General features: G+C 39.1%; 1 protein-coding gene across 2 annotated transcripts; it reads right to left on the bottom strand.

Annotated features, from left to right (window-relative positions):
• Nucleotides 1–9,429: 9,429 nt before the first annotated feature.
• Nucleotides 9,430–13,415, bottom strand: LOC145129054 (UPF0481 protein At3g47200-like). Of its 2 annotated transcripts, none has more exons than XM_079063812.1 (2): nt 13,232–13,415; nt 9,430–10,996 (listed from the first exon to the last, which is right to left on the bottom strand). In XM_079063812.1, exon 2 carries the CDS (start codon nt 10,971–10,973, stop codon nt 9,678–9,680), a length of 1,296 nt encoding a protein of 431 aa, XP_078919938.1. In that variant the 5' UTR covers nt 10,974–10,996; nt 13,232–13,415; the 3' UTR covers nt 9,430–9,677. The 2 variants fall into 2 exon arrangements, with proteins under 2 accessions (XP_078919938.1, XP_078919939.1); XM_079063813.1 differs by having other exon boundaries at nt 13,311–13,415.
• Between the last annotated feature and the right edge of the window lie 14,276 nt (nt 13,416–27,691).

Genomic DNA, 27,691 nt, shown 5'->3' with positions numbered 1-27,691 from the left:
GATAGAAACACAAATCAAAAACCAGATCTGAAAACTAATCACATGAAAAGTACTAGTCTAATGCAGAATTGAAAACTAAGGTTTTAGCTAGACATGGCTAAAATCTGATCTATAACAACAAAAAGAAACATTAAACTACTAAATCTTACTAAACTAAACATTGGAGATGATCCACAGCCTTCAGATCTTGAGAAAGTGATGAAAAGTGCAGAAAATCGCCTTCAAAAGGGTTTTTCTTTGTTTTGAATCGTCTCTTTAATCGACTTAGAGGGTATCTGGTATTTATATAGCAGTTTGGGCAGCAAATAAGGGTTCTGGAAGTAAGCACGATCCATGCTTGGGGGCACGCCCATGCCAGGTCATCGCAATTGAGATTTCAAAAAAAAAAAAAAACCAATAATCTGGACTTCGATGGGGAAGGGCAAAAATTTTAAAATCCCCTAAAAAAACGGAAATCCTCCGGTTATGTTTCGTAAGTGAAGAACGACCCGTTTTTGGTCAAACATGGCCCGTATTTGGTATTTTTTATCGTTTTGGATCCCGATAAGCTCCAGATATGCTCCAGAGACTATCAAACTACCGCTCCACTTCACATCACCTAAAATAGACACGAAAACATGAGTTGTACGGAAATTCTTATGAAATACATGAGCTGAACATTATTTAAACTAATGCACATGAAAAAACATAAAAAATTGTAACGTCCAAAAATTTAAAACAAAAAAATATTTTGTTTTCATAATAATAAAACCATCAACCACAACATGTTCATAAAACCATTAAGGAAAATAAGAGTATGTCAATCAATCATCTCAACACATTAGAGTCAAATAAAATGAAAATCATGGTATGTATGATGCGATCATCCCAAGCTCTGCCCCTTCGATGAAGAAGTACCTGAAACATAAATTGAAAACCGTAAGCACGAAGCTTAGTGAGTTCCCCAAAATACCATATACCATACATATCTGCCAACTCAAGGGTGTGCCGGGTCTATTTCAACTCATGTGTCAGCACAAGGCTGTACCGGGTGTATTTCACCCCCCCCCCGCACACACACACACACACACACACACACATATATATATATATATATATATATATATATATATATATATATATATATATATATATATAAAACAGGAACACAAGCATATAACACATACAACAGGAGTCACAATTACTACAATCACATAACATATCCTAGTATCCTATAGTATAGTGAGTAAACTCACCTTAGTTTGGTATCAGTCAAACAAATGATCAGGCTGCTGAACCAGAAAATCCCCACGCTAATCAATCTAATAAAACCCCAATCAATAATTGGTCCATAAACCATAATTGGGAATCGAGATCATATGTCCAAAACCCAGGGTAAAATAACATTTTACCTTTTCATCACCCAAAGAACCAAAAGCCCAATATGGCCCAAATCCCTAAATAATAACCAAAGCCCATTATGGGCCAAAATCCAAGAAGACTGAAAGCCTAAAAATGACCCAAAGTCAAAAAGACTAGTGCCCAACAAGGCCCAAAACCATAATAGTCCAGATATTGCCCAAACTGAAAAAGTCAACAGTTGCTGAGTATGCCCAACCTACTCAAACTTATGCCCTGCGTATGCCACCTTTGGCCAGTAAGTACTGCATATGAGATGGGTACGCCAAGCGTACTCCACAGCAAGCCCAACTCGCCACTAAGTGCTTAATTGGTTAAGCCAGTAAGTCAACTTCTCAGATCTGTCCCTAAATGATGTCTTAACACGCAAAGTTGGCAACTTTACTCCTTTGCTTGTCTAAATGGGACACAATACTTGTTTTTTAACAATAAAACCCATAATAAGAACCCTAACTCATGTATGGTCCAATATAACACATCAAGATTGCATTTTTATGTACAAGGGAGCTCAAAAGTGTTAGGATCTACCATCCCTAGCTTCTGGAGTAGCTCATACTCTCAAGCATGAGTTAAAGGACCATAAAATGCACAAAAACAAGCACTAGCTAGATCTAACATAATGAACCATCAAGTTAAGAGCTTTATACCTTGAAAAGCTTTCCAAGTTAGTGATGATTCTAGATCTACAAGCTCCAACCACACCAATGCAACCTTCAAGAGTTCTTCTTCCTTCAAGATCACCAAAAACACCTTCAAAAGTCACTTCCAAGCTCAAAACACTCAAATGAAAATTAAGGTTTCATTCTCAGGGTTTGGAGAGGTGGAGGATGGAAAAAGGAAGGTTCAAGAGTAACTTAAGGTGTTTAAATAGGGCACAAACCCTAAAAATTAGGGTTTTCCCCAGGGGATTGTACGCCCTGCGTATGTAGGTGCCTCCTCGACCAATATATGAAGCCAGTACGCCCAACGTACTCCTAGCGTATGCCCAACATAGTCGGATAGGGACCAAAATGCAAGAATATTTAAGTTAAGGGAAAAAAGGGAAACTACATGAAATGTAAATGTTACAATTCTCCTCCACTTGAATTAGACTTCGTCCTCGAAGTCCGTTGCTTCGAAAAGGTGTAGATAATGCTCCATCATCTTGTCCTCGCGCTCCTATGTCCATTCTGAAACCTTGCGGTGCTGTCATTGCACCTTTATTAGATCTACCGACTTGTTCCGCAGAGCCTTCGTCTTCCTGTCAAGGATGGCAATCGGTCTCTAAATATAATTCAAGCGATCATCCACCTAAATATCCCCCAATGGAACCACAGTGGAATCATCAACCAAAAATATCCACAGCTGAGAGACGTGGATTGTTCTATGAATCTGACTAAGCTCCTCGGGTAGATCGAAGCGATAAGCAACCTTGATTCCCGCCCGAGCAAAACCCTGAAAGGATCGATATACATGGGGCCTAACTTGGCCCTCTTCCTAAATCGGATGACACCTTTCAAAGGTGACACCTTCAAGAGAACTGTATCCCCAACCTGGAAGTCTAGATCTGATCAGAGCATGTCAGCATAGCTCTTCTGTCGACTTTGTCTTGTCTGAAGTCTACCCCAAACCTGCTGAATCAACTCGGTAGTATTGAGTACCACCTCAGTACTCCCCATGACTTACTGACCGACCTTACCCCAACATATCGGGGTCCTGCACTTCCTCCCATAAAGCATCTCAAAAGGAGGTCAATCAATGTTGGCGTGATAATTGTTGTTATATGAACACTCCGCCAAAGGGAGATATATATATCCCAACTCCCATTGAAATCCAATACACATGCTTGAAGCATATCCTCTAAGGTTTGGATAGTCCTCTCACTTTGTCCATAAGTCTGTGGGTGCAAATCCATGCTGAAATGCATATGAGTGCCCAACTCCTCGTGAAACCTCTTCTAGAACCAAGAAGTAAACCTGACATCCCTGTCTGAAACCATTGAAACCGCCACCCCATGCCGTGACTCAACCTCCCTGATGTAAATGTCAGCCAACTTTTCTGCAGTGATACTCTCATGAATCAGAATGAAATGCGCGCTCTTCGTCAATCGATCCACGATGACACATATCGAATTCACTATGCGCGCTGTCTGTGGCAACTTCGTGATGAAATCCATAGCAATCTCTTCGCATTTCCAAACTGAAATGTATCATGGATGCAACTTGTCGTTAGGTCGTTGATGCTCGGCCTTGACTTTCATGCAAGTCAGGCACCTCTCCACAAACCAGGTCACATCTCGCTTCATGAATGGCCACCAATAATCGAGCCGGAGATCCCTATACATCTTTGTTGCTCCGGGATGAATAGAGAACCTCAACTTGTGTGCATCCTCCATCAAAACCTGGCGCACACCTCCCAAATACGGAACCCACACCCTCAGATAAAGGGTCAATAACCCCTGACTATCATAATCCAAGGAAGTAACCTGACACACTATGCGCTCACTCTTCTGGTGCTCTTCCTTCATAGTCTCAACCTGAGCCTATCAGATCTTATCTAGAAGTGGAGTAATCACCGTCATCCTCAAACACAAATCCATGATCAGAGTCGCGACCGCCTAGCGGCGGAGAGCATCAGCCACCACGTTGGCATTCCCTGGGTGATAAAGGATCTCACAATCATAATCCTTCACCACATCCAACCATCTACGTTGACTCATGTTCAAATTCGACTGATCCATCAAATACCTCATGCTCTTTTGATCCGTGTAGACAGTGTAATAGACCCCATAGAGGTAATGTCGCCAAATCTTGAGGGAAAGCACCACAGCCCCCAACTCAAAATCATGCGTAGGATAATTCGACTCATGAGGCTTCAGCTTCCTCGAAGCGTAAACAATAACACGAACCCACTGCATCAACACTGCTCCTAATCCTGTGATCGACACATCACAATATACCACAAAATTCTTAATACCCTCCGGTAGGGTCGGAATCGGAGCCTCGCATAACCGATGTCTCAGAGTCTCAAATGTTGGCTGTTGTTCAGGCCCCCAACGAAATGTGACGATATTCTTTGTCAAACGAGTCAGAAGAACCGCTATCTTGGAGAAATCATGAATGAATTTCCGATAGTAACATGCCAATCCAAGGAAACTCTGAATATCAGATGGTCGGAACCACCTACCTCATCACCGCCTCGACCCTGGCCGGATCGACCAGAATATCGTTCTGGTTTACAAGGTGCACCAGAAACTGCACCTCCCGCAACCAGAACTCACACTTGGAGAACTCCGAATACTGTCCCTTCCTCCTCAAAGTCTCCAATACCTCCCTCAGATGCTGCTCATGCAGCTCGTGGGTCTTGGAATAGACCAGGATGTCATTAATAAACATAATCATATACCGATCCAACATAGGTATGCATACCCAATTCATGAGATCCGTTAATGCGGCCGGAGCATTGGTGAGCCCGAAGGGAATCACCACGAAGTTGTAATGACCATAACGAGTCTGGAAGGCCGTCTTCTGCGTATCATCCTCTCTGACACTCATATGATGATAAACCGAATGCGTATTACTCTTGGAAAACCAAGATACACCCTGAAGTTGGTCAAATAAATTGTCAATCCTTGGGAGTGGATAATGGTTCTTCACCGTTAGCTTATTTAGCTCCCGGTAATCGATACACATCCGATGCAACCCAACCTTTTTCTTTATGAAAAAAATCAGCTCTCCTCATGGTGAGCTACTCGACCGAATAAATCCCTTGTCTAACAGATCCTGCAGTTGTGTAGACAATTCCTGCATGTCATGAGGTGCTAACCGATAAGGTGCCTTGGCTATTGGAGCCCGACCAGGGACCAAGTCAATCCGAAACTCCCCGAATCAAACAATACCAAAGCAGAGATATCGTTTACAAGGAACGATCCTAAAACAAAACACATAGATATAAGCTGGAAAAATTAGCATGAATAAAGAGATAAGGAGAAGATACATACCCGTCACCACATCAGGTGCTACACGAGCCTCCTTGGCTGTCAGTTGAAAAGCCCTGCTCCTCAGAACAGGCGCATCCGCCTTGCTCTGGCGGCTATCCGTGATCCTCAAAGTCGTCAGAGCGGGAGGTATAACTGGTCCTGCCACCGCTAGACGCGGACAATCGGCCTTTTTATGGCCCCTATGATTGCAATGGAAGCGAATCAGACTCAATCTCTGGGTAGTGGTTGTGAAATCTCGACTAAAGTGCCCAGTCTCGCCACACTTGTAGTAGCCTGAACCACCACCCCTACAAGCTCCATCGTGTGACTTGCCGCACTTTCCACAGCGGCCCCAACCCTGTTGGCCTCTCGATCTCGAATCAAAAACCTTCAGCCTCTTGCCAGAACCTCAGAACGTTGAACCTGATCCGACTTTCTCTTCTTCTCCATCTCCAAATCAATATCCCTCTCTCTGGCTCGCGCTATCATATGATCGAGTGTCTTGCAACTAGATCGGCTCACAAACTGCATGATATCGCTCCTCAACATCTCATGGTATCTCGCCTTCTTCATCTCCTCGTCCGCCACATACTGCAAAATCAATAACGCCCTCTCATGAAACATAACAGTGATCTCTGTCACCGTCTTAGTAGTCTGGCGAAGGTCCTGAAACTCCCTCACCAACTGCTGAACCTCAATCACAGGTGCATACGCAGCCTGAAACCTTGTTAGACAATCCTCGTATGTCACCGACTCAAACCGCCTCGCCTCCCAAGGCGTGTCCAACCTCCTCCCACCAGTCTTGAGCTCTTTCTTTCAGAAGGCAAGATGCAAGTCAAACATTCGCCTCCTTAGTACAAAGGCTAGATCGGAAGGCGTTCATGACGTCTTCCAACCAGTGACTGCTCGCAATCGGATCCTTCTTCCCGAAGAAATCCGGAGCCCCACATGCTTGGAACTCACAGAAAGTCAAAGAGCGGGCTCCCACCATCACCACCATTTCAGAATGAAAAGCGCCCAAGCACTCATCCAGAATCTACAAAATACCCTCCTTTACCATCCCAAAGATCACAAGAGTTTACTCAAGAATACTGCGGGTAATTTCTGCCGAAATGAACTCCCTCATCTTATGATCCATAAATCCGACTCCAAAGCCCGAACCCGAACCATCACTGGCACCAGAGCCGATACCAGAACCTCCTTGAGTGACCACCATACTGAAAATAAGTCATATAAACCATCAGAATATACTCGAAGAATCCCACATTCTACAAGCTTCGTGGTATCATCATGACTTTCCTTGACTCGAGTACAAATCCTCTACTTTCAGTAGTACGGGCACATACTACCTTCCATATCTATCCATACTTTCCTCAAGGATCACCCCAAATCCTCCAATTCACTCCGTTATCAATCCAAACAACTCTCGACAAGACAAGGATCTCGGCACTGAATCGCCTCCTAGGTTTTCCTAGGGCAACCACCATACCACTCCCCACCATCGGTTGTAGAAGGAACTCCCCCAACACCCTTTAACTAGCTCACGAATGAAATTACATATCATTGACACCATATAATTCTTCGAATGAAAGGTCTCACGCTACAACGGTTGGACTCAACAAGATCTACGCAACATAGTTAAAACCTAACCTTCTAAAATTATCTAGTTGTAATAATATGTAACTTAGCATATTAGCTTACTAGTTAGCTGATGTTAATGGGAACTCCTAAAAAGCACAAAGAAAGCAGTATTTGGGCATCGAGTAATCGGAATCAAGGATAACCAAATAGGCCATCCTATCACTGACTGATCAGTACTAGCATGCAAGTCTACAAGCTCGTACAGCAGGCATACAAAGGCATCTCTCCTAGCATTCTAACATGCAATCATGAGCAGATCCTTAGGCCTAATCTAACATGCTATTCACAGATTCACAATTCAAAGCATAATATAAAATATGTATGGGTATTTTGAGAAAACTTACTTGAGCTCGGTCAATTTCATGCACCACACCCATTTATTTTATTAGAAAAACTCTTTTTGTAAAACATTTCTTTTATGAAAAATCTACCAATTCCGCAGTTTGAGTTTAGACATACCAGAGAGTATGCCTGAATCCCTCAAAACAAGGCTCTGATACCAACTTGTAACTTCCTAAAATTTAAACCCAAAAATTTCTTTTTCATAATAATGAAACCATCAACCAAAACGTGTTCACAAAACCATTAAGGAAAAATCAGATTATGTCAATCAATCATCTCAATACATCAGAGTCAAATAAAACGGAAATTATGGTATGTGAGATGCGATCATCCGGAGCTCTTCCCCTTCGATCCGGAAGTACCTGAAACATAAACTGAAAACTGTAAGCACGAAGCTTAGTGAGTTCCCCAAAATAGCACATACCATAGATATCTTCCAGATCAAGGCTGTACCGGGTCTATTTCACCCTTGGGTCTATTTCACCCGCTAGTCTATTTCAACTCATGTGTCGACCCAAGGCCGTACCGGGTCTATTTCATCCCTGGGTCTATTTCACCCCTGAGTCTATTTCAACTCATGTGTCAGCACAAGGCTGTACCGGGTCTATTTCACCCCCCGGGTCTATTTCACCCCACATACTTATAGGAAACAGGCACACATGCATATAACACATACAATAGGAGCCATAAAGACTACAAGCACATCCATAATTAGCGCATAATGGGGGTGCCCTAATTTCCAACCAATCACAGAATGCCATGTAGGGGCTTCTAGAATCATCAACCTCATAAGCATCAACCAAAACACATGATGGAACATCATGTATCACAATGGCACATCATGTATCATAATGGAGCATCATGATGTCGCATCAGCCACGTGGAACATCCTATATTAGCATCTTTGTCCTTCTGAGCAACATTTGGACAATCTTGAGCATCCTAGTGAACTTGACTCCCGAGTGGCGCATTAGGAGCAATGATGGCACACCATGAACCTTGGTTGCGCATCATGTTCCATAATGACACATCCTCCTCTTGAATGGCACATCCACCTCTTGAATGACATATCTTGTCACTTGGTGGCATATCCTGTCATTTGGTGGCATATCATGTCAATTGGTGACATATCTATTCACTTCGTGGGATATCAAGTCACTTGGTGGCATATCAAGTCAGTTCATGGCATATCAAGTTACTTCGTGGCATATCAAGTCAGTTCGTGGAATATCATGTCACTTGGTGGCATATCATGTCAATTGGTGGCATATCAAGTCACTTGGTGGCAGAGCAAGTCAATTAATGGCATATCAAGTCACTTTATGGAATATCAAGTCACTTGGTGACATATCAAGTCACTTTATGGAATATCAAGTCACTTGGTGACATATCAAGTCACTTGGTTGCATATCATGTCACTTTGGTGGCATATCAAGTCACTTCGTGGCATCTCCTATCATTTTGGCATATCCTCTCCTTTGTCAGGAGATCCATTCCCTTCTCAGTTGATCCCTTCATTTGTTACATGCTCCATGAATCCTAGGTGCTTCATTGAGTTCCAAGTGCTCCATGTTGGACAAGACTTCATATCCCAACACATTACCATAACCACATGTCGTGTATCTTATCTTCTTACAAGTCCTAATATTCGATACCCAGAAGAAACACCAATGTGTACAATATTCTCGCCAATCTCCATAAAAATAACAAGCACAAGCAAGTATGAATCTTACACACGATTCATAAAAGGCAGGGCATACCACCAACAATCTCCAGGAAAACAACAATCACTCAGAAACATACCAAAAAACTTTCAGCTGGATCTTCATTCAATGATTCCATGTTTTCTTTTCTTCTTATCTTCTTCCCAATTGATGATTGTGAAGGACACCAAAGACCCTTCATTGTGTTCAATGATCTACCATTGATGGCGTACAAACCCTCATCTCTTTCTTCTCCTGTTTCTGTTTGTCTTCTATGTCTTTCTCCTTTTCTTCTCAACCGGGCTCTAATACCACTATGTTGGAGAAAACATTGAAGATAAATGATTGTAGGAAGAATTCCTTTTATGCAGAAAAACATAACTCTTTATTAACGATTACAACAACAATTTTACATCACATTATTCATATATATACTCTTTTGTCGCTTTATGTAACTGTCAATTGACAGTTACATCAGTTACTAATGCTTTCAAACCATCACAATGTTTCACATAATAACGATTGAAACCAATCCTTATTATACCTATCTTAATTGTCAGGACAAGAACCAGTTTAATTACTCCATTAAGGCTAGATTATATCTTCAGCACCATTTGCACAAAGCAATTTTCGCACTATGCTGCATTGACAGTATAAATAGTCTGAACGACAGTAAGAGCAAAGAGGATGATTCCAGCAAGTAGAGCAATGGTATTCCATGGACTACTAAAATATGTACCCTTCAATGCTGCAATGTTTTTCGGCCAGTATTTATTGTAGTATGCATCCAACTCCTGCCACTGATCAACATAATAAAAGTTTTCCAAACGATTTTGTGCGCATATGCTGTTAATCATACTTGTAGCCTTTTCGTTTGAGCCTAAATGGTTTAGAACGACTTTTGATTCTATCAACTTAGCAATGTCTTCTTCAGTATCAACTAACATATCCATTGCTGCGGCATATGATGTTATATAACTAGGATAGGTAGATGTCCGTTCGTAAGCAATGAGGTTCCTTAAAATCAACTCAGTGATGTTGTCAATGCGTAGTACTGGCATTCTAAGACTAGGCTTAAACCAAAACCAAGAAAAACAGGAAAACTTAGATGATTTATACTCCATTGTCATTTGCCATCTTTCATCTCGATAAGGAGAAAAGATAATCCCTGCTCTATTCAGCTCTATAGTTGAGTGGATTGCTGAACCAGGTAGTCCTTCTGAAGGAGTATATTTCAATGATGGCCAGTAACATGTTTCTAGAAAACCAAGAATATGATCAAGATGAAAATCTACAGTTCTATCACTGACTGTTAATTTTGTTTCAAAGATGTTGAAAAATTGTACAAGATCAATAAGAAGCTCAGTAAGAGTGTTTGTAAGTTGAGATTTGGCAATGGTGAGGTCAAAGATGAGGTTAAGAACCAAGAAAGGGATCTGGTTTTCTAGCAGCACTAAGTCATATAGCATAGGCGAGCCACGCAACAAGTGTTTTTGTTCATCGCTGGATTTGGAAATCATGAGAATGAATTCAAGTATGAAACAAGCATCCATAACCATCATTGTGGAAAGCTCAGTGTCACTGTAGGCCTTCTCGATGCGTGGATAAGATGCCCTTATCATGTCTATTGAAGCAGCCGCCTTAAGCAAACATTCTTTTAGCGTTTGTTCTGGTGGTGAAGGAACACGATGCAATAAAGAATCTACATAAGTCGCTTTTTGGTCTTCAAATAGTTGTAGAGGTTCGTCGTGTCTATGAAGAGGACCAATAGAGACCACACGAGGGTCGAAAGAAACCGGACTAAGATCTCGGAACACACTAGGAACCATGTTAATAGTTCGTGAAAAATGGTTGGTATCTTTTTGTTCTTTCACGGAGCTTACAACAAGCTTGAAGGTATCGATAATGATATCCACATCTCGATTTTCCATTAGGATTTTTTGCTAGATTTCCGCTGAGAAAAAGAAAATTGAAAAGCGATATGAGAATTAGTACATGTAGTGTTTCACTGTCACTCTCTACATACATAGATACATAGAGATATGCAGTCATGCAGATACACAGATAACGGTCTGGATCCCGTAAAAACCCAAACTATCGTAAAAAAAGCGAGTCCATTTCTTAAAAGTTAAAACAAACCTAAAACATAATTCTTGAATTAGGTCGTGACGCACATTCATTGACACAGTCAATATTTTTATTTTATTTTTTATTTTTTTTAGTGATATTTTATAAGATTTTTACCTTTTTACCTTCTTAGTGTTTTTATTTGTTTTTTGTTTTTATTTTTAATCTTTTCATTAATATCTTTATAGCATTTTTATTTATTTATGCTATTTATTTTTTTGGATTATATTTTACTTTCTTTTAGATTTTTGAACAGTAGATGATACTTGTGTTTGAAATTTAAAGATTATGAGATTTTTGAATCATAAGATGTTAAGGGTAATATTATTTTTGAATTATAATATTTTTGGTTCATAAAAATTATTACATCATAAAATTTTTGAATCAGAACTTTTTTATATCATATTATTTTAACAAGTACTGTATCACATGATTTTTTATCATAAAATTTTATATGATATCATTTCAATCTTATCTTTATTAAAATATGCAATCTTGAAACAAATTTTTTGATATATACAAATAATCTTATTTTCTAAAATTTCTTTTTGGAAAGTTCATAACATAGAATATATAAGAAACCTTGAAAATGAATAATGAATTTTGATTTAGAGAAAAAAAGTTTCATTTCATAATTTTTTTAAAACTTGCATTTCTTTAGAGGAACAAATTACTGAAATCGTCCCTATGGTTTGGTCAAAATTGCGAGTTTGGTCCTTAACTTTTTCTTTTGCACTCGGACCGTCCTTACTGCATGATTTCGTTGCGTGTTTAGTCCCTGCCACATTTGAAAAGACTATATTACCCATTGTTTTTTATTTTTCAGTTTTTTATTAATTGCTTATTATTTACTAATTAAAGAAAATGATTTATAGACATGTGGGACCCACTTATATTGCCACTTCCACTGGTAACCACCACCGATTACCATCAACACTGCCCACTTATTCCGGCACCACCACTATCCACCTATTCCGGAACCGCCACTGCCCATATCATCGATTTCATCAGGTGACACCCCAAGATCAAAATGCGTAAATCAAAACCAAACCAAGATCAAATCCCGAAATCAAAACCAAATCTAAAAATCAAAACCCAAAACCTAACCTGAAATCGGAGATGAAAGAAAAATCTGATGGAATCCCAAAAATCAAAGACGATTTTCAGAAGAAACGGAGTTAAAGGTGAACGACACTCTTTGCGATTTTTGATTTGACGGTCTAATTTTCAAAGATTTTTTATGGAGATGATGGTAGTCGGGGTTGCAGAGAAGGAGACGGCGGTGGCGATGGAAGGAAACTACTGTCAAGGCATTAACATGTCTGATTGTCTCATTTTTCCAACAAAGCGCTCCACCTACGATGGTGGAAGGAAACAATCTCCAAGGCGATGGTGGTGGATCGATTTAGGTTCAACGAAGGAAGATGCTTCCTGTGTTTGATGTATCCCAGATGATGGCAACGGTGGTGTTAGATTTAGGGATCCGGCGACAGCGCCGGTTATGGAGAAGAATGAGGAAGATGAAGATGAGTGTCAGTCGTAGGGAAGGATGAGATCTAGGGTAACGTTGAGGAGATAAAAGAGTTCAGGTGGGCCCCACATGTTTTATTAGTTCTTTTAATATAATAAATAATAAAAAGCTGAAAATAAAAAATAAAGGGTAATATAGTCTTTTCAAATATGGCAGAGACTAAACACGCAATGAAATTATACTGTAAGGATGGTCCGAGTGTAAAAAAAAGTTAGAGACCAAACTCGTAATTTTGACCAAACCATAGGGACGATTTCAGTAATTTGTTCAAAAAACAAAAAATTGTTAACAATATTTTCCAAAACTTTCCACCCCAGTAAGACAATAAGATGAAGAATTCTCTCAATTATTCTTTGAATTTAGAGAGATAAAGTTTTTCCACTTATTAATATACCAAGGAGGAGTATCGTTTAAACTTTTATGGGAGAAATTTTTTTTAAACTTTTCTACAAATTTTTTTTATGAAAAGACCCAATAAACCAAAAATAAATAAATAAATAAATAAAACGGCACTAATGAGTTCATACAAACCTTTTGAGCGCCTTTCAAAGGGACCGAATCACAGAACGAAATAAGCAACCCGGACAGATGAGCAAGGATGGAAACATACCTTCTTTGCTGGTATTAGTTCAACTCTCTTTCTGCTTGGTACTTTGTCAAATTTATGGATGCTTTGTAATTGTAGTCCTTTAAATACATAAATCAAATAAACAACGCTTAGACTTTAAACCAAGGACGACCAAGGCTTTCTAATTTGATGTCTTTGATTTCTTTCAAGTAGATATTTTTTTAATTATTATTTAGTAATTTCCGAAACCTACTTGTCAATTTGTTCCAAATTTATTTTCGTCTACCTTCAAAGTCTTCTTTCATTTAATACACAACTAATCTGATTTTTAATCTAAAATAATACATATAATATTAAATTTTTAGTCCATAATAATTTATTGGATAAGAAACATAACAACTCGTATAGATGAATCGGTTTGAATGGAATATGCCACCCACAAATTCTTACCTCACGAATAACTTTTATGCAGACCATTTCTCGCTATATATGTATATATAAACAACTTACATGTTCGCTATATATGTATATATAAACAACAACTTAAATGTTTTTGTTTTTATTTTATTTAGAAGCGGACTTAGTGTAATATAATGGTGTTTCTTTTCTGCCTAATATATAAAGCAGCAGGTTAATGGGTTAGGTGAGAAGATAAAACATTTATCCATGCATTAATATGTTGGTTTTTTACCCCACTACCCTTTAGTCGATCCACAATGCATTGAGAGTTTAATAGATCCACACCATACTATTCTACTTATCATACAATTATATCAGTTTTTCTTCCAATGCATTAAACCCTATAAAAATGTAATAATGCATTAATCTCTATAAAAATGTAATGAAACATTTATTTTAAACTTAGAAATGTTTCTTTTTTCCTATTGACAAGTTCAGTGGTTATTAAACTTCAATTGAACGCCAAACATTACATCACATTATGTTTGAGTTTAATACAATAACTACCAATAGACATTTCATCTAATTCAACTTTTCCATTAAGCGGATCATCTTATCTATTTAAAAGTGAAATTGAATAATCTGACCAAATATGTAAGACATTTTGAATAAACTAACCATATTTAATTTGTTTTTTGAAAAATAATCATCTATTTCGGAATGTGTCATTCCGGATTGGAGTTGTTCGACTCGACCCATGCCCATTTTGTATCGGGTTTAGGACAAAATGGGCACTACCTAAGGCATTCCGATAAGGTGGAGGTTTTACGGGTAAGTTATTCACTCAATTACTTTTACTTGTTAAATTCTGCAAGTGTAAATGCAAAATCTAGAGCCCGGAACGTGAAGGTATAGTTTGAAACACGAAGAATGGCTCCAGAATTTTGTATTAACTGATATTAGGTAGTTATTTAGTACTCCCTCCGTCCCAAAATTATTGTCCACAGACAAAAAACACATACATTAAGAAAAACAATAATTAGTTTTGTCTTTTTGAGTAAAATGACTCTCTTGCCCTTTTCTAAAACCAATGGAAAATGTGCGTTTGTAATTATTCAAGTTTACTTTATTAAATGTTAGGGGTAATATGGTAAAAGTGTATATCTACTTTTGCTAGTGGACAATAATTTTGGGACAAACTAAAATAGTAAGGTGGACAATAATTTTGGGACGGAGGGAGTATTAGTAAAGACCCAAAAGATTAACATAGTATTTATGTTTACAATAAAATGTGCCTTAGGTAATTCCAGAATGATTTCCGTATACCATAACACGAAGATCATATCTAGAAAACGACGAAAAAATCCACAATATCATGAATCTGTTGAGAATGTTTAGAACAATCCCTTCCGGAGTACCATAACCAATCAAAAATAATAGTGTTGTATTGAAAGTAAATTTATTTGCAACATGGCCGTATTTTTTGATTCTTTTGTTACAATGTCTTGCAAACCTACCATTGTTGTATATATTCTTGCTAAAATTAGGAACCAACTGTAATGCGAGGCTATGTTCCGATAGACGTGTTGATTGACATGACATCATGCTCTGCATTTTCTTTCTTGTAGAGCAGAGGTCGGATGATGCTAAGTGAATATTTGTACTAATAACTTTCAACACCGATTTTCAAGATTGGCTTGGCACGGTTGATAAATCCATTTACCCAACCTGCTCTAAGTGTGATACGTTATACTTATGTTTTAATTACATTACCTAAGTAATAAACACTTATAAGAAAATGTTATATGATGATTAGTTAATTCCATACCTTTTGTGAAACTATTCATCCCCGTTAATATACTTAATATACTGAATATCCATTGGCTTTTAGGGGTTTTGGATGGACGTTCACTCTCACTATATATGAAGGCTACTGGTATGAAGGCTATTTTTCAGAAGCTGTAACATGGTTCATAATTATACGAGCTCATATCTACGAACTCCTATGAGGTATCAATTATTGGGATACCAAACCAACTAACCAACTGATGTAATCCTTGTTGGTAGTTTCTTACTTATTCTTGTGAAGGGAACAAACGTACCATTATAGTCTGGTGATAAAGGGAATTATGGAGTTTTCTTATGTTGGTTCCTAGAGAGGTTAAACGATAGTCAATTATTGAGCATAGAAGGTTGCACCAAGACTTGGACCAAGTCATATTGAACGATTTGCACAAATTGCATGAGATACACAACAATGGCCTATTTGCACGTTATATTATTATTTGAGCATATACTAGTTTTTGTAGTAAATTTTATTTGTTTCATTCAATTCTAGAATTATTTATTTTTGGGATACAATTTCTTTTTTTTTTTTCAAAAATTAGATAAAGTAATTAACAACCACTTAACCAGACGTAAACACATAATTGAACACTACAAATGACCAACCATTAATTTAAATAAACATTAAAAGAAATAATAAAGGCAAGGCACTCGGAAATATCAAAACCAAAAAATAATAGTTATTTTTGTAAAATAAAATTATATTGGTCAGCTAGATTACTCAATATTAGTATCTTAAAATTCATATATATATATATATATATATATATATATATATATATATATATATATATATATATATATATATAGAGAGAGAGAGAGAGAGAAAGTCAAGATCAAATAAGAAGGAAATTTTTGGTAGAAAGGTAAGAAGTTTTTTTTTCTACATATTTTTTTTCGCGAATAAACAAAATGAATCATTAGATGATTCATTTGTAAAATAATTCACAAGAAAAAATTCTCAAAAAAACATCTCCATTATTCATTTATACAATGATTTTGTTGTTATTCACTAAAATTGTAATAAAAATGAATTTTTTCTTAATTTACTTAAAAATGAATCATAAAGATGTTTTTTTGGGAATTTTTTCTTGTGAATCATCTTACAAATGAATCATCTAGTGATTTATTTATTTTGTTCGTCAAAAAAATATGTAAAAAAAAACTTCTTACCTTTCTACCAAAAAAAAATTCTTACCGGATCTATATATATATATATATATATATATATATATATATATATATATATATATATATATACCCTTATGAACAATATTTTGCTCTGATTGGTTCAATATTCCTTTTTTTTTGTCGTTGTGATCTTTTCCCGATGTACTTTTTATGCAGATCCAGCGTCTACGTGTTCTCTTTTCCATCTTCTTCTACCGTCTAGTCACCGATTACCCTTCTTTGTCGCCATTTTTCCTTCGGTTTTCGTCCATGTTCTTCGCTTTTTTCCAGGTAATTCGCTTTTTTTATCTTTCCTTTTTTTCTTTCTATGTTCCATCTTAACGTTTCCATTGCATTCTCAAATTGCGTTGGTTGTTGGTTTTTTAGTTTGTTGTTATTCGTTGTGTATTGGAGTTTCCATTTTCCATTCCTTTTAATTCTTCTTCATTTCTACGACTCCCTGTGTGCCTAAATTCAACCCATGTGCCTTCCCTCTATCTACAAGACACCAAATGTTGATTGGGTTTTCAATGACTTCCGCTTCATTTAATCCCACTGTCTCTCCCTTCTTCATTATTCTTCTTCACTACCCATTGAATAATCATTATGAATCCCGATTTTTCCCTCCATACGGTGCCACGAATGTCACCATAGAAGTTCACCATCGCTTCAGGTTGGCAAAACCTCTTCCATTTCCATCTCTACTATCACTTTATAGTTTAATTGTTATGCCAATTATATTTTTCTTGAAATGACTCTTACAGGTCTTGGTGATTCTATTTGAAGATTTAAATTTTGTAGGTCTCTGTTGTCACATTGATGAAGAACATATAGTTGAAGCAAAGAATGAGGTATAAATACACCCCTCCATAGAGCTTCCACCTTTCTTATTTTCTACAAACAGTTATTCCTTATTCCTCCTGGATGATATATCTTTTTTTGTCTTTTTTTTTTATTTTCCCTTTATTTATAGTTATCACTTTGTGGTTTAATTGGTATGCCTATTATGTGTTTGTTGAAATGATTCTTGTAGGTCTTGGTGATTCTATACAAACAAGCTTGGATTAGGGTTAGTAATTAAAGTTTTGGTTAATTTTTATGTCCAATTTTCTCTTATTATTATATGCATAGAGTATTGATATTACAAGTGTGTACACAATCAATTGTTGTACAGTGTACAATATGCCATGCAGATTACTATGTGATCCAAGTTTATTATTGTCTCCACATTTTTTAAGGGATTACAAAGCCCTGAGAAACATTTTGAGAAAGCAAGATCAGCTATAGAGGGTGGTTTAGAGTTCCTCAAGACTAAGAAAACTGAAGTTGATATAAAAGAGTAGGAAAACTCTCAGAGAACAGTTTTGGTCTAAAATCAGCTCTTGAATTTAATTAATTATAGGAGCCAGAAGAATTTTTGCAGCCTTTGAAAAGTTTGAAAGTACATTATTCTTCTAAAATTTTTGTGTTCCAATGTTCATGATGTTAGTTGATGGCATATAACTAATTTATATAATGTTAAAAATGATTTCTAGACTCTAACAAAGAGCTAAAGAGATAGAGAGGAGGTAAAGATGTAGATGAAGTTGAAACTGCTACTACTGTTAGATGAGGCAAATGCATTTGGATGTGGAGTTTTGTTAAAACCCTAACATATTATGAAGACACTTCTAAGTTACAACTCTTTTCTTATTTCTTTTAGGTGGAAAATAGGGATGGAACTGTTGGTTGGATCCTTGGAGTAATCTATGATCCAATAGTACCTTTAGAACTACTACGCTCTTTGCATGTTGTCCATCGTTTCCCTTAATCAAATCCATTGGATGAAGTAGCAACTTTTAATTTTTTTTTTCAAGTCATGTAGGTTTTGAATATACATGATATAATATATGTTGTTTATTTAGGAAGAGTACCTTTCTTGCAAATTCCTTATACTTTTTCGAAGGTTGGAGGTAATCATGCGCAGAGTGTTGCGTTTTCTACTGATGGATTTGCCACCACAACCACAATGAGGAAATTGAAACTCATATGGGTTACTATATGAATGCATAAGTATGTTGATATCCTGCTTGGTAAATCTGTCACCAAACATCAAAATTTTCACATTCTTAATTCTGTACAGAAAAATATAACTGGTCTTAAACAAAACATATAACACCAATAAAACTCCCACTAAAACAAATTATCACACCAATGTGTGTAGTGTGCTTGTGAAAGACCTTGGGAGGTAATCCCTTCGCGAGTGGATCCGCTGCCATGGAGTTTTTATTGATGTTTTATATAAATATTTGTGCATTTTCACGTTTTCTTTAACAGTTAGATACTTCATGTCAATATGATTTGACTTGGTAGAACTTCTGGTGTTGCTGGAATATAATATTGCTAAGTTATTGTCACAACTTTAGGTTCTTTCAATATCGATAATATGCAGCCTCGGGACAAATTTGTGCAATCATATTCCATGATTTGATGCCTCATAGCATGCTACAAATTATGCTGCCATTATGGAAGAAGTTATCGAAGTTTATTCCATGAAATGGTTCATCGTGCTAACACGTAAAATGTAAAGTCCAAAAAATAGGACCCAAAAAATTCATTTTTAATTTAAATAAAACGTTACATCAAAACATTGTCATACAATCCAAATAGACCAAAGTATTTCACTACATCATATCACATCGGAATAAATCACAAAATGTGGAAAAAGGTGATGTGTGCTCTACAATCATCCCAGGCTCTTCCCTTTCGATCCTGAAATAACTAAAACATAAACTGAAAACCATAAGCACAAAGCTTAGTGAGTTCCCCAAAATACCACATACCATACATAAATAAACACATACTGGCCCCCCGCCCTTCATCGGGCCCTGCCCGACATCGAGTCCCACCCGGCCTCGGGCGCCGTCCGACATCGAGCCCCGTTCGGTTTACAGATCTGTCAATCACCAGGCCCTGCCTGACATCGGGCCCCACCCGATACACATATAAGTATATAAACATATAATCATGCTATCACATGCAATAATCACAAAGATAATAGCCTACAATACAGTCATCGGGCCACGCCCGACATCGAGCGCCGCTCGACATACATACCAATGCATAGACATGCAAGAGTCACGCAGACATCTAGCATCCTAACATAGTAAGCCATGAGACTGCATTGGTGCCTTCGAACTGCTAAACATAGTGAGGAAACTCACCTTAGACTGTTGAATCTTACAGATAAATCTATGGCTGCTGGCCCGCTAAAATCATCGCGCTATCAATCACAAAATAACATCCAAATAATAATTGGATCCCAACTCACACTAAGAGTCCAAACTAGGGTAAAAGACCTTTTCACCCTTAACTTAACTTGGCCCAAGGCCAAGGCCCAAACCAGCTGCCCAAAAGGCCCAAATTTCAAAATAATCACCCAAAGCCCAAATATGGCCCAATTTTCCAAATTGGGCCCAAATCCCTTCACGGGCCTTCAATAAAGAGAGACTAATAAAATAAAATCAGCCTAAAATAGAATTTTGATGGCCCAAAAAATCCCTAGACTCCTAAGGTCCAACATGGGCCCAATACCGAAAATCCCAAAATTCCGAAGACCATTACTGAGTACGCGGGGCGTACTCAACTCGTATGCTTAGCGTACTCGCTTTGGGGATTGTACGTGCAGCATACCAACTTGTACGCCCAACGTACTCCCCAGTTGGCCAACTTCCATCATTAAGCTCTTATTCAATTAACACTTCAATCCAACTCTCAGATCTGACTTCCTTAAGGTGGTTTATCACGTAAAGTTGGCAACTTTACATTCATGTATGGCTTAATGGGGTACTATTGCTTAAAAGAACTTAACAAAGGGTCTTAACACATGCATGGGGTTCTATACTCTCGACATTCTATACCAATGCATACACATGCAAAAGTCACGCAAACATCTAGCATCCTAACAAAATAAGCCATGGGACTGCATTGGTGCCTTCGAACTACTAAACACAGTGAAGAAACTCACCTTAGATTGCTGAATCTTACAGATAAATCTATGGCTGCTGGCCCGACAAAATCCTCGCGCTATCAATCACAAAATAACATCCAAATAGTAATTGGATCCCAACTCACACTAAGATTCCAAACTAGGGTAAAAAGACCTTTTCACCCTTAACTTAACTTGGCCCAAGGCCAAGGCCCAAACCAACTGCCTAAAAGGCCCAAATTCCAAAATAATCACCCAAAGCCCAAATATGGCCCAATTTTCCAAATTGGGCCCAAATCCCTTCATGGCCCTTCAACAAAGAGAGTCCAATAAAATAGCATCAGCCCAAAATAGAATTTTGATGACCCAAAAAATCCCTAGACTCCTAAGGTCTAATATGGGCCCAATACTGAAAAACCCAAAATTCTGAAGTCCATTACTGAGTACGTGGGGGTACTCAGCTCGTACGCTTAGCGTACTCCCTTTGGGGCTTATATGCGCAGCGTACCAGCTTGTACGCCCAGCGTACTCCCCAATTGGCCAACTTCCATAATTAAGCTCTTATTAAGTTAACACTTCAATCCAACTCTCAGATCTGACTTCCTTAAGGTGGTTTATCACGTAAAGTTGGCAACTTTACATGCATGCATGGATTAATCAGCTTCTATATCTTAAAAGAACTTAAAAAAGGGTCTTAACACATGCATGGGGTTATATACTCTCGACATTCTATACCTTCCCTATTTATAGGGACATACAGACGCGTACAAAAAAGCATAAGGACTAGACATGATATCTTCGACTTCTAACAATGCGTTATGTAATACATACATTTGAAATACAAAACACTAACTTTGAAACTAACCAGGCCTAACTATACTTCGACACCTCACTGTAAACTTCGAACCCTACAATCCCCCCTTAGTGAGAAGTGTCGAATCTATGTCATCATCATCTTCATGGCCTGGTGAAGTACTCTGCAAACCTCAGTATACCAGATGATCGTCTTTCAGATTTCAGCCTTATCTCCAACTGTATTCCTCTTGCAATTATTAAGACGAACAAGAAGACTCGTATACTGAGAGTTCGTGTACCTCTCTACGTCACAAACTTGAAATAGAAATTTCATTATATGATGATTCTTGTTCTTCCCAACAAAAAACAACACCCAAAGGTTTGTGAACAATATCCCCATCTTCATAATTCTTGCGACTTCCTTGTCCTTTCAAAATAGATTCGGGTACCTTCGAGGTTCTATTCAGTGCTAAAGCAAGCTCAATATATGTCACAACTAAACAATCATAGTAATTATCTATGAAAGTTTTGATATGAGCAAAACCAATCAAGAAATCATCTTTGTTGTTAACTTGAAGTTTTGACACATTGATAGAGCTCAATATCTTCGCCACATTAATGAGATCATTGAGGTTCATCAGAGGAAAGTCTGCCACCGAGAAGTTGAAAGCCACATTGTTTGATCTGACTACATAATATCAAAAATTCTTTAACAGTACCTCGAACATGCTTTCTCTAGAAATGTTTAACACCTTAAAAATTTTGACCAAGGACCACACATCCTCTTCCTTCTTTCCTAGAACAGCATGAAACCTTAACTTTAATCTCTTGTACTCTTCTTTATCATCGAACTTATCAATCATCTGATACTTAGCAGAGATGAACATCATCTGATTGATGGGAAAATCCAGCTGATTAAAATCAGTATTTTCGATCTCATAGCTCTTCTTCGGAATCTTTTCGAAGTCATGCATTTTTCCAGATGAGACAGTTTGTTCGATTGTCTTGTAACAATACTGCTTACTTGGATCACCTTTGTCTAAACCTGGTGGATCACCTTGTCTTTGTCTCAAAATGATGTTTATTTGCCTCCGTCTCTCGATTTCCTTCTCCATATTCTTCTTTTTCTCTTCCTCAGAAATCACATTCTCAATTGCCTTCCCTTTATCACCTTTATCCTCCTTCGAAGGTGGTAGCTTTGAACTCGAACTCGACCCCCCAACAGTTGCTCCAATAACAATGCCTTTGGTTATTGGCCTGGAAGTCATCGTTGTAGAAGTTGTTGATACAGAAACAGGAAGTGATGTTGGAATTTGCGTCGTCATCACCTTCCCTACAACTTTTCCTTGATCAGGATCCTTCGAAGAGCCAACCCCCTTATCTCCCTCTTGCACCACTTGTTTGACAGGCGGGGCATCTCCTGGCATCAGATTTACTAACTTGAGAAGAGGAGCAAGTTCGGCTTTGAGATTGTTTCTAGAGAAGAAATCATATTCGATATTGACTCCTGAGAAACAGAAGATGAGTGAGAAGTATCAATCTTCAAGATAGACTCCTTCAAGCTTCCCAAAAACTCTTCCATCTATAACATCCCAAAATTCATGACCAAAAATTTTCATTTTTAATTAAGCAATTATAAAAAGCAGTAGTTTGAAAACATTGATAGTATCATCCCATATCATAATCAAAAACCAATATCAAGAAGCCAAGTCATGTCATAACAAATAAAATCTAAGTACAACTCCCAAAGATCTCATGTGAGGAAATCATAGTGTGATGCGCTGCGATCATGCAGGCTCCTTTCCTCTCGAAGAAGAAGTACCTGAACCAAAACTGAAAACCGTAAGCACGAAGCTTAGTGAGTTCCTCCATCATACCACATACCATACAATAAACATACTGCCTAGCATATCTGAGTGTTGGCCTACCCCTTCGGTCTCTTTCAACCGGTAACCGCCTAGCATATCAGGGTGCTGGCCTACCCCTTCGGTCTCTTTCAACCAGTAACCGCCTAGCATATCTGGGTGTTGGCCTACCCCTTCGGTCTCTTTCAACCGGTTACGGGGACTATTTCACCCTTACCACTACCACATAATAGCATACATAATCATACTGCCAGACATATCTGGGTACCCGACCTACCCCTTCGGTCTTATCGACAGGATACATGGTCTATTTCACCCCTACCACTATCACATAATCTCATAGCATACTAGCACATAAATCATAATAGATAGTGGCATACCAGATAATTATCACAAAGACAATCATCCAACTACAAACTCCTACTAGTGGGCCGGCCTTGGTGCCTTAGACCCACTGCTACCGGGAAGGTAACTCACCTCGAATGTTGTAAAGTAGCTGAACAATCCCCGACTCTGAAATCAACCCAACTCAAACCCCTACACATAAAAGATATCCTTTAATTATCATTTCATACTCATAACCCCTTAAGGGTCAACTTTGGTCAAAGTCAAAGTCAAATTCAACACCCTGGTCAAAGTCAAAGTAAACATTCCGAGTTGACTTAACTCACCGAGTTGGCCCTTCAACTCGCCGAGTTCCCATAAGTCATAAAATCATGAAATCGTGATCCAAATTGTCAAGTTCTTCCTTATCAACAGAATCGGGACTTTTCAAATCAACTCGTCGAGTCCCTCATTGGATTCGTCGAGTTCCTCAGTCTGTTAGCCCCTTCTTAACCCATTAAGCTATTATTCTTCAAACTAAGGCCTCATCTTCTGTATCCAAACTGGAAATACGTCTAGAAGGGTAAAGTTTCCAACTTTACCCATTAAGGACCTCTCCCCAACACCTAAAACTCAAACCCTAACTTAAAAGGGCTTAGATCCAACTCTAAAGGCCATAAAAACTTCAAGATAGACCATGAGGTCATAGATCTGGACTCTAGGGACAATTTGGTCACGTAAAGCTCCCATATTTACTTGCATGCATGACCTACTAGAGCTTAGAATACTATAAAGGTGGTCTAAGAGTTGCATGGGACTTCCTTGGCCATAAATTTGGCACCTTTATGCTATGAAGTACCCTCAAGACCCTAGATCTGAAGGTTTGCTCAAGTGGGACGTCCAAATCCCTACCATCAATATATATGGACCAAAACATGAAGCAAAACATCCTAAAACTAGATCTAAGCATTATATAGACAAGGTAGAAGCTTTATACCTCAGATGAACTAGAAATAAAGCCCAACTTCTGGATCTACTAGCTCTCTTCAACTCCTTGCTCCTTTTTCAAACTCAATTCTCTTCAAAACCACCAAAACAACACCAAAATGCTCAAAGTAAGCTCACAATCACCAAAAATGGATTAGGGTTTCGTGATTAAGGTTTTGGACAGTAGAGGCTGGAAATAAGGCCAGCTTATTGGGGTTAAGGTGTTTAAATAGTGTGCGAAACCCTGAAAATTAGGGTTTCATTCTGCAAGCCTACTCGTCGAGTTGAGGCCTCTCAACTCGTCGAGTAGGTTTTTTAACCCGCGTCCCAATTCATCCTTACTCGACGAGTCTGGGGCTCCCAACTCGTCGAGTTTCTCTACAAAAGTGAATAATTTATAAATTTAAATACATACCAGGAACCAGGCGTTACAAGTCTCCCCTACTTATCTTAGACTTCGTCCTCGAAGTCTGCTGCCCCAAATAATTATGGATAATGCTCCCTCATCTCCTCCTCGGGCTCCCATGTCCACTATGACCCCTTACGGTGCAACCACTATACCTTCACTAGCTGCACGACCATGTTCCTCAAGGTCTTCACCTTCCGATCTATGATCGCCACTAGTCTCTCAATGTAGTTCAGGCGGTCGTCCTCCTAAATATCCTCCAAAGGCACAACTACGGAATCGTCTACTAGGTACTTCCGTAGCTGAGAGACATGAAAGGTACTATGGATCTGACTGAGCTCTGTTGGAAGATCCAATCGATAAGCAACCCGGCCCACCCGAGCCAAAACCCTGAACGGACCGATGTACTTGGGGCCCAGCTTACCCCACTTTTTGAACCGGATGACACCTTTCCAAGGTGACACCTTCAAGAGAGCCATATCTCCCACGTGGAACTCTAAGTCCGACCGACGCTTGTCGGCATAGCTCTTCTGCCGACTCTGAGCTGTCTGGAGCCTGCTCCGGACCTGCTGTATCATCTCAGTAGTCTTGAGTACCACCTCGGTACTCCTCGTGACTCTTTTTCCAACCTCACCCTAACATATCGGGGTCCGAGACTTCCTCCCATAAAGCATCTCGAAGGGAGGTCGGTCGATACTGGCGTGGTAACTATTATTATAAGAAAACTCTGGCAATGGAAGGTTGGTATCCCAACTTCCACCGAAGTCTAAAACGCACGCCCGCAACATGCCTTCCAAGGTCTGGATGGTATGTTTGCTCTAACCATCCGTCTACGGGTGAAAAGTCGTGCTGAAGTGCAGACGAGTACCCAACTCATCATGAAATCTCTTCCAGAATCTGGAAGTGAATCGCTCCACAGCTGTCAGAAATCAAAGAAACCGGCACCCCATGCCGAGCTACTACCTCCCTGATGTAGATGTTTGCCAGCTTCTCAGCCGAAATACTCTCATGAATCAGTATGAAATGGGGGCTCTTGGTCAATCGATCCATGATGACCCATATCGTGTCGACTCCGCGTGCTGTCCGAGGTAACTTCGTAATGAAGTCCATAGTGATCTCCTCCCACTTCCACACATGAATATCCAACGGCTGCATTTTTCCATGCGGTCTCTTGTGCTCTTCCTTGACTCTTCTTCAAGTCAAGTATCTCTCAACGTACCAGGATACATCCCGCTTCATGTAGGGCCACCAACAATCAGGACGAAGATCCCTGGACATCTTCGTCGCCCCAGGATGGATAGAAAATCTGGACTTGTACGCCTCCTCCATCAGAACTTGGTGCACACCTCCGAGATATGGAACCCACACTCTCCGATGGAGTGTCAACAGTCCTCGGCTATCGTAATCGAAGGAAGCCACCTGCCCCACAATGCGCTCACTTTTCCGGTGCTCTTCCTTCACAGCCTCTATATGTGTCTCCCGAATCTGCTCCAACAATGGAGTAATCACTGTCATCCTCAAAGTCTCGAAGGCCGCCTGCTGCTCTGCCCCCAGCAGAAAGTTACCAACTTCTTAGTCAATCGGGTCAAGGGTACCGCCATCTTGGAGAGTTCTTGAATGAACCTCCGATAATAGCTTGCTAAACCGAGGAAGCTCTGAATCTCGGATGGAGACCTCTGAACCTCCCATGTCATCACGGCCTCTACCTTGCCGGATTGACCAGTATACCGTTCTGGTTGACGAGGTGCCCCAGAAACTGCACCTCGTGCAACCAAAACTCACACTTGGAGAACTTTGCGAAAAGTCGCTCCCTCCTCAACGTCTCCAACACCTCCCTCAGGTGCTCCTCGTGCTGCTTTTGAGTCTTGGAATATACTAAGATGTCATCGATAAAAACTATTACAGACCGATCCAGCATCGGTCTGCACACGCGGTTCATGAGATCCATAAACGCGGTAGAAGCATTGGTAAGCCCAAACGGCATCACCATGAACTCGTAGTGACCATAGCGATTCCGAAAGGCTGTCTTCTGCACATCCTCGTCTCTGACTCTCATCTGATGGTAGCCTGATCGCAGATCAATCTTGGAAAACCAAGATGCTCCCTGCAGCTGGTCGAAGAGATCGTCTATCCTCAGTAGTGGGTAACGGTTCTTCACCGTTACCTTAATCAACTCCTGGTAATCTATACACATCCGATGTGACCCGTCCTTCTTCTTCACAAATAGGATCGAGGCTCCCCATGGCGAACTGCTCGGCCTAATAAATCCTTTGTCTAACAGCTCCTGCAGCTGTGTAGACAACTCCTGCATCTCGGGAGGAGCCAACCGATATGGTGCCTTGGCTATCGGAGCCGCACCATAAGTAGGTCAATCCTGAACTCTACCTGCCTCTGTGGAGGTACCCCAGGAAAATCCTCGGGGAACACGTTCGGGTACTCTCGTACAATCGGTACATTATGCATGGTTTCCTTCCCCTTTATCTCGGGTATCCATTGTTGGAGATAGTGTCTAAGTCCATAACTATATTTGGTATGTACTTGACCCGACCCGGCATGGTCCATTCGGGTTGCACTTCACCCGAACAATTTACGGATAATCTTTTGAGAATAGTATAAGTTATGATTTATTAATATATTATAAGTTCTAATATATTAATATAAAATC

The sequence above is a fragment of the Lactuca virosa genome, chromosome 8 (assembly GCF_052849685.1).
Source record: "Lactuca virosa cultivar CGN04683 chromosome 8, Lactuca_virosa_CGN04683_v6, whole genome shotgun sequence".
Classification (NCBI taxonomy): Eukaryota; Viridiplantae; Streptophyta; class Magnoliopsida; order Asterales; family Asteraceae; genus Lactuca; species Lactuca virosa.
The sequence above is the reverse complement of the archived record's forward strand: the minus strand, read 5'-3'. Positions and strand labels throughout refer to the sequence as shown.